The sequence below is a fragment of the Ananas comosus genome, linkage group 7, assembly GCF_001540865.1.
Source record: "Ananas comosus cultivar F153 linkage group 7, ASM154086v1, whole genome shotgun sequence".
NCBI lineage: Eukaryota > Viridiplantae > Streptophyta > Magnoliopsida > Poales > Bromeliaceae > Ananas > Ananas comosus.
In genome coordinates, this window is record NC_033627.1 from 5300076 (window position 1) to 5309428 (window position 9353).

Genomic DNA, 9353 nt, shown 5'->3' on the forward strand with positions numbered 1-9353 from the left:
ATATTATATATATATATAGAGTGAAGAGAGAGAGAGAGAGAGAGAGAGAGAGAGAGAGAGAATTAAGCTGGAATGCTTCTAATGGCACCAAGTAAATGATGCCATTAGATTTTTGACCTTCGAAGGAATATGCGGTTAGGATGATAGTGACCCCTTAGGATTCAGGGAATGATTTCTTGAATAGTGTAATCTAACAACTAAAAATGATCAAAAGAATAAATCTAACTGTGGAACACTTGGTAGCACAAAGTGCTTGGTGTTATTAAAAGCATCCCAACCGAACTCTCTATATAAATATATAGAGAGAGAGCAAGAGAGTTGAGAGAGAGAGAGTGTGTGTGTCCAGCTACTATGTTATCAAGAATAACAAAACACTTGGTGCTATCAAATTTTTCTCTATTAGATCTACTCTTTTAACCATTTTCGCCCGTTAAATCATATTATTCAACCAACCACCTAGTGCTGGCAAATTAGCGAGATGGCTTTTGTTCAACTTGTGTTCAGCTCGGTATTTGATTCGCTTGAGCTTGATTCGAAATTAAATGAGCCGAGCTTGAACAGAAAAAAAAAAAAAAAAAATCAAAATTTATTTCAAGCCGAGTTTGATTCTAAATTTATTTCGAGTCGAGTTTGAGTAATTTATGGATTCGCTCGAATTAGGCTCCAAAATCTCAAATATCAAAAATGTTGTATTACTTTAATTTGTTATAAATTCTAGCTAGAATTTTCAAATTAGTGTAAATAAATCTCACGATCCAATTTATTTGGCTAAATATTAACAAATTATCGTATAGAAGTGATGTAGCATTTTAAATGCTCTAACAAATTTTGTAGCGAAACCACTTGTCATATTAACAAAAGAGCAAAGTAAAAATGGTTGTAAAACCAACCCAAATTATTCGAACTCTGTTTCAGGAGAAAAACCACTAGTTACAGAATCATAAGCTGTATAGTCATAATAGAGCCTTAGAAGCATCCACAATGAAATGAAGGTCCAACATACAATAAAGCAAAGTTTCGAACTAAATACTAGTATTATTCTAAGATTATCAAATAACAAATTCTCAGAATCTAAAGGAGCAATGTTTAAAAAGAACCGCAAGAATATAACTGAAAAAGTTTTCAATCAGACGCATCTTTATGTTTCTCTACCGTTAGATTTCGCTCCGCACAAAATTCAAGACACCGTGGAATGAAATCCAATGGTAGGAAAGAGAGGTGCAGCAAAAGAAGCATCTTATAAAGCTCTTTCTTTTTTTGTTCCCCAATATCACTCTCGTGCCTCTATGAAAGAAAACTGGAAAACTTTCTACATTTAAGTAAGCATAAATAGCATCACACAAGATATCCTCCAGTAGAATTTCAGTTAGTTGAATTTCTACAAATAGCTATAAGCTGAATTAGAACCTTTTTAGTCAAATAGCTTAATGTAGCATGATAAAAAAATGATCAAAAAAGCCAAAAGTGAAGAATGAGATTACTGAAAAAAACAAGCTTGAAATACTCTAGAAGCAACTTTTGAAAGATTTATGACAATGTGATTAACATATTTAAACTTGAGAAAACATGCTAAGTAATTCATGCCTAAGTAAATCATATATCAAGTTCTTCAACTTCAGTGTATTTGAAGTTAAATCAAACTGGTACAAGAAGCTAAACATCAATCCACAATCTTTATTGTCATAAAGGAAAAAAAAAAAAATAACTAGAAAGTTAAGGAAAAAAGCTAACGATGGTTCCAAGTTTGAATATGATCATTCTTTCGTACTATAGTACCAACCAACAGAATTAAACATCTGAAGAAATAGTTTTTAGATTGATGCAGAACACATCTTAGGTGCCTCTTTAACAGAACAGAGGGGCAAAGATCATAAAAAAGACAAAACTTAAAAGTAATCATCAATACCAAGTGTCCATCAAATTCCCCTTCATTAGATTTGCAGTTCAATCTTCAAGTAATCGCATCTAGCACTAGGTTGAAGAACCTCAGTCATTTTCACCACACCCTAAGCCAGTTCACATACTTTCACACTGAAATAATTGAGCCTTAAGCATGATATGAAAACCTAGGTTGCACGGACATGGACACAGCACGATTGGACACGGTGAGTCATCAACTTTGAACATAGGAGCATGGCCAATAAGTATGACAATTATAGAAGAGAGACATCTATTTGACTACATTCCCATTATGTTTTTAGCAGTAATAAAGTTATCATAATTATAGAAGAAAGACATCTATTTGAATACATTCCCATTATGTTTTAACAGAAACAAAATTATCACAATGATTTTTCACTTACAGAAAGCAATTAATCTTTCTTAACTTGTAGATATGTAAAACTAGACAATAACTATAATACGTTTAATAAAGAATAACTAAATCAACTGCGTTCAATTCAGAAAATTAGTCACACATTGCAAGGAATTAGAATATTTATGTCGACAATCACTTTGCATACAACATGCAACAAATTAAAAATTGAGTACTTAATATTATCTTGCAGCTTCTTATATTGGATATGTAATCAATACACTTTAGATGTATACTGAATGTTCATGATCATGAGCGTTAAAGAATATGAAGCTACCATTTTCTCCGAAGCTTAAACTGTTAGAGAATAATGTTTTTAATATTTATATTCAACACTTCCCCTTATGCCTGGGCTCGAGACATTTTAATAGGCCCAAAATATGGATTTAAATTAAGGGTTAATTGCATACAGGTCCCTGCTAACATAGTGAATTGCAGATATATCCCTATAAAGTTCAACTTTTATAAGTTATCCCTACAAAAATTCTAATGTTTTCAAATATGTCCCTACCGTTAGATCTGTTAGAAAAGTTTAGTAAACCACAGGTTAAATACTTTATCCAGGTTAATTTTTGACATTTTTACCCCTCTTATATTATATTGTTATAACTTTTGGAGGGACATATTTGTGATAGCAAAATTGAAAATATAAACAATTTTCTACCGGTTCTCTAACGGTAACAAACCAGAGGGACATATCTAAAAATATTAGAACTTTTGCAGGAATAACTTATAAAAGTTGAACTTTACAGGGATATATTTGCAATTCACTATGTTTGCGGGGACCTGTATGCAATTAACCTTTAAATTAAATAGGAAGAAATTAATAATGTTAGGGGTCTGGCAGAACGAACTTAGGACTTTTTGCTCTGATACCATGTTACATAAAACAATTATTTATCTCCAAAAGCGTAAGCTATTAGAGAACAGTATTTTTAATATTTATATTTAACAATGAGGAACACACATGACACAACAAATGAGTGATGGACATGTAAAGAGTAGAAAAACAAACAATCGACACAAATGGACACATGACGGCATATGTCCGTGGATTGTCAGAACTAGGGCACTTATCTAGCATGACACGACTCAGACATGACCACATTTTTGAAAGTTTGATGTTCCTAACTAATAGCAATACATATAAGTAGAAATTTACTCCTACTATTAGCATGATAGAAATGAAACTATCAAACACAATGTACAACGAATTCAAGATTTTTTTTGTTAGTATTGATCTAGATAACATGGACACCTCAGAAATGTTATTGTGTTCAAGCCATGCCGTGTCACACGTGTCATAGCTTGACACTCCGTGTCCACAATTTATTTGCTGCCTTCCTATCACTAATCATGTGTCCAATCTCTCTATTTTCTGTCCCTCATAAGTGTGTATAGGTATCTTGTATCCAAAGTATGTCAATTACATGTACAATATGAGGATATGTAAGATAATAATCGGTTTTGTATAGTGTTCAAAGTGACCGGTGATGAAAATATTTTGATTCCATATGATATATGGCTAATTCTTCAAAGCATAGATATGTTTCGAGTTGTAAATTAAGTATGAAATTATTGATTAGTTTTATATATCAATCAATTCGGAAAGATCAGTTGCTTTTGGTAGTTGACGAAAATTATTTTGGAAATGTCATTTCTTAAAAAACATAATGAGAATATAGTTGGATAATTGTTCTTTTTCAAGATATTATCATATTTATTGGTATGTCCATGCATTGTCCATTGCCCTTTTTTTTTTCCTTTTTTTTGTGTTTCAAGTTGACAAGTCACCATGTCCGCTTCATACCATATCTTGTGTCCCATGTCCGTGCATGTGTAACCTACTACTGATCCAATCTTGCAAACTAGTTGAGCTAATTCAACAATCCTTTTCTCTGAGAAACATCTTCCCGGTCGCACCAGCAGTGACTGAACACATGACAATATTTACCCATCACAAGACTTTTCTTCGGTAAGCGAACTTCAGTTTGTTAATAATGTTGTAATTGATGTACTGAATATTAATAAAACGGTTCCCCGGTAAAAATCTATTTAATATCCCTATCAACTGCTACATAGATAACATGGTAGCTGATAACATCATGGTGATGATACAGTAGCTGATCATGCGGTTATGACATGGTAGCAGATTCAGCTACCAGGTCACCTCAAAGCTGTTGTGAATCAGCTCACACATCATTGTAAGCCACCTCTTCAAGATGGTGCCAGCAACATATCCTCCTTCAAGGAAAATAAACGGATTTTGACAAAGTAACCAGATTGAAACCAAAATTGAAGTTAAATGCATCAAACTCACATGCCAGCTATTCGTTATGTTGTTCTCAATCAACCATACAAACGCCACACTCTACAAGTGTCCTTGTATGCAATTAGCTTTACATCTATGGAGCACGCAAACTCCATGTAAATGAGAATTTGTCAAACCTTGGTGTCAAACCTTTATCGCTCACATGACATTTTTCCTATCATTTGCAGTATTATGCCACTTCTTGATCTCTTCAGCTGCTATGACATCAGTGTTTTCTACCTCATGGACTAGTAATTATGACAAATGGTTCATCATTTTGGCAACTTCTCCACAACCTTAAGCTTAATTGTACATATAGTAACTAAAGTTGTGCCTTATTGCTATTCAGACCCAAAAATTTGACCTCGATAGATAAGTCCTGATCTTACCTACTTCTTTAACGTTGTTCTCAGGTTCATTTATCATCCAAAACAATTGATGTCCATTATAGGTTATGTATCGAGCATCGCGTCTATCACGTTAAGTGACCTTCTTCCATTGGCACTCTAAACAGAATAGCGCAGTAAATGCCAGCAAATTAGTCATTTTTATTAGTAACAGAATTGTGTAGTAAAATGATGAATAGATTAATCATTTTATTAGTAACCATCACGAGGAAAGTAGCCAAACTAGTATCAAAGACTTTGAACTAAATTAACCCATTGGAAACATAGCAAATACTAGATAAGATCATGGACTTAATCTTGAAGTGCAAATCTAGAGAAAAAGATTGAACTTAGTGACAGCAGATACACACTTTCACCCGTCACCTTAATTACATATCTTATCAACCACAATGACCCCAATTAGTTTCAATAGTCTCACAAATGATGTCAATTGCTGCTCCTGAATCACCTCTGCAACTAGTCCTACAGCTTTTGCAGCATCCATGTACATTGCACTGAATTCCAATATTTTCAATTTACTCCCGCCTTAACAATAGCTTCCCACAGCATGAAAGCCAATAAACTGGCAAGTATTATGAAATATCTTGCAGATAACCACTAGAACATCTTTTTTTTCCCCCTAAGAATCTCTACATCTAACATATGTAAGTGGTTCTCTTGGCCCAGCATAACAGTAATTTCACAGACTTCTTTTCTTCTTCATCTTCACTCCCATATTACAAGTTTATCTGACAGCAGCAATGATGCCGCTTCCATTTTGCTAAGAATCTAAGATCAAATATAACTTGATGCAAGATCTCCAATTGTGCTTAGTACCGTTCAACTTCTCGGTCATAAATAGGCTCGTGTCCAAGCCATAATACTCTGCTTATCTAAACTAGTTAAGATTAGCTAGTCCTGTTTATCTCCTTTCTTTTTGTAGCTTCATCAAAACCATGTAGGGATTGCCCAAATTCACAATTACTTGAGCACTTGAGCCCTATCATACCGCCAAAATTGGAATAAGCAATGCTTATAAAAGTAATAATCAACAATTAATAATGACATTCATGACAGGGAAAGAAATTTTCTTTCCTAACTCAGTAGTGTCATAAATTTATATTTATGCTACACATTAATCTGCAACATCATTCTCCTTCTCCAATGATACAATGCTCAATTCTAAACATTGAGAGCCAAATGAATCAACATAACAGGAATAAGATCCTAATCTCAACCATTCTCAACCCATTATTACCAAATCTATAAATACAAATAGATTGAGAGCTCACCGTACCAATTTCCGGTGTGAGGATCCCCTTCTTGGAGAAATCAGGCAACCAAACTTTTAGACGTCTCTAGAACCCATGGCCCCCAACTCAACTTCTTCGGGGAGTGGCGGACCCAATTCGCCTCTTATCGGTGCCCCAACCTCCTCACTCGCCTCCGGCTGCAATTGCTCATCCCCATTTGTTTTCTCCTCCTCCGCCTCTGCCATCGCTGTCGTAGTCTCATCGCCAGTGGACTCCGGCCGGGCGAATTTCCCATCAATGCGGAGCCGGAGCTCCGCGTACGCCTGCCGGGCCTCGTACCTCACATTCTTATCGAACCGCCGGCTCTTCCGCTTCTCCCTGTACCTCATCACGCTCGCCACCCGCTCGTCGTCGTCGGACGAGAGCTGCACGACGGCGGCGGCAGGGAGAGGATTAGGGTTGGGGAAGGGGTAGGGGTAAGCGAAGGGGGTGGGGCTAGGGCTAGGGTTAGGGTTAGGGTTAGGGTTGGGGTTGGGGTTGGGGTTGGGGGTTGGGGGGACGACGACGATCCAGCTGTTGGCGTGGGCGAGGGCGGCGCAGCCGGTGCAGAGGAAGGACCACTCGACGCGGCAGAAGGGGACGCCCGGGGCCGACCGGGCAGGCGTGCACTCACGGGGGCAGATCCCGCCGCCGCCGCCGCCGCTGGTACTTGCCATTTTTTCTGTTTTTTTTCACTTTTTAGGGTTCGGGTTTGGGGACGGGGTAGGATCAACAGGAAGGCACAGTAGGACACGGGGAGCCGTCGCAATAGAGACCACTGGAGGCGCCCGCGCGGTGCGCGGAATCGAATCTGTAGAAATAAATAGGCCAATTTGCATAAAAAAATCCACTTATTTTGGGCTTTTGCAAAACCGGGCCACCTTTTTTGTTTTTGCAGATTCGGTCCACTTTTTCACCAAACTGACCAAAATACCCTTTTTACTTTTTCTCTTTCCTCTTTCTCTCTCCTCTTCGTTTCTCTCGTTCTTTTTTTTTCTCGCCGGCAGAGCGGAGGCGGAGCGGAAGCGGAAACGGTCCGTCTCGCCTCTCATCCTCATTCTCTCACCCTCGGCCTCGGCGTCGGCCTCGCCCTCGCCCTCGCACCCCCCACCTTCCTCGCCTCCAACCCCGCCAAGGCCGCGCCACGACTTTTTTTTTTTTTTTGCTTTTTTCTTTTCTTTTCTTTTCCTCTCCGACTCTTCTCCACCGTCTCCGATGACGACGCCTCTCGCCCTTCCCCGCCCTTCTCATCTCTCCCTCTCCTTCATTCTCTGCCGCCTCCGACGACGATGCATCGTCGCTGGCGCCAACGTCGACACCGTGGAGGTCACTGCGGCGCTACAGGCTCGGAGCAGGGGTCCTTAGCGGTGTCGTCGCCGGCACCGTGGCTGTTGGCAAAGAAGGTGACAAAAAAGAATTATAGAAAAAACAGAAAAAAAAAATAAAGATAAAAAATTATATAAAAAGAAGGATGAACATCGAATTGTATCGTTACCTGCAAAAAAAATTATAAATTGTACTATTTAATATGTAAACTGCAGCTTTAAGATGAAAACTACACTCTTTAAACAAAAATTACACTCTTTGAGAAATATTTACACTGTTTCTCTTTTTATTACACTCTTTCAGATGTAAACTGCACCCATTAAGATAAAAGTTACACTTTTTAAACAAAAGTTGCACTGTTTCTCCTCTTGTTGCACCATTTTTTCTCTTATTACACTATTTTTTATCTTAAACTGCACCTTTTTAAGAGATATTTATACTGTTTCTCCTCTTGTTGCACCATTTCTGTGTAAATAAGAGTAGAAATAGTGCAACAAGAGGAGAAACAGTGCAAGAAGAGAAGAAACTGCACTGTTTTAAGAGATATATATACTATTTCTCCTCTTGTTGCACAATTTCTTTGTAAACAAGAGGAGAAATAGTGCAACAAGAGAAGAAACTGTACTGTTTTAAGAGATATATCTACTATTTTTTCTCCTGTTGCACTGTTTCTCCTCTTGTTGCACCATTTCTGTGTAAACAATAGGAGAAATAGTACAACAAGAGGAGAAACAATGCAATAAGAGGAGAAACTGCACCCTTTTAAGAGATATTTATACTGTTTCTCCTCTTGTTGCACTGTTTCTCCTCTTGTTGCACCATTTCTGTGTAAACAAAGAGAAGAAATAGTGCAACAACAAGAGAAACAGTGCAACAAGAGGAGAAACAGTATAAATATCATTTAAAAGGATGCAGTTTATAATAAAAAATAGTATAATTTTCGTTCAAAGAGTATAATTTTTATCTTAAAACAGCAGTTTACATCTTAAATACTGCAACTTATAATTTTTTTTGTAATTAACGATGTAATTTCATCTTCATCCTTATTTTTATATAATTTTTTATCTTTATTTTTTTTCTATTTTTTCTTTAATTTTTTTGTCACCTTCTCTGCCAACAGCTACGGCGCCGGTGACGGCGCCGGTGACGACGCCGCTAAGGGCCCCCCGCTCCGAGGCTGTAGTGCCGCAGTGACCTCTACGGTGTCGACGTCGGCGCCGGCGAAGATAAATCGTTAAGAAAGTTAAGCGTGCTGGAGAGAGTCCTAGGATGGGTGACCCCCTGGGAAGTTGGGGTTTACATTTGTAATCATAGCCGTCACCAGCTGGACATGTGTGGCGATCTCCGCTGAGGCTAGGGTTCGGATACGGCTAGCGACGAGTCTCAATCGCACTTGGTGGTTTGCGGATCATTGGGCTGTGTGTTGATTGGACTGACGAGGACGAAGGGCCTTTAACGGGGGTAGTCCTGTGACACCCGAATAGTCCCACATCGGAATGGCAATAGGAGATTTCATGGGGGTTATAAGAGACTAACACTAATAAAACTGGCTTAAGCATTTGGGCCGGTGGTTTGCCCTAACGATATTGTTGCTAGTTGGACTGGTCGTTACATTTGTACAGAGTCCGTTCACACAGCTAGACATGTGGCGATCCGGCTGAGCCAGGGTCTGGATTGACGGCTAACGCGAGACGAGTCCACATCGCCTGTGGTGACTTGGCTGT

General features: G+C 38.2%; 1 protein-coding gene across 1 annotated transcript; it reads right to left on the minus strand.

Annotated features, from left to right (window-relative positions):
- On the minus strand, window positions 3107-7087 carry LOC109712399 (zinc finger protein CONSTANS-LIKE 1-like). The gene is made up of 2 exons (XM_020235948.1): window positions 6309-7087; window positions 3107-4558 (listed from the first exon to the last, which is right to left on the minus strand). Exon 1 carries the CDS (start codon window positions 6978-6980, stop codon window positions 6360-6362), a length of 621 nt encoding a protein of 206 aa, XP_020091537.1. The 5' UTR covers window positions 6981-7087; the 3' UTR covers window positions 3107-4558; window positions 6309-6359.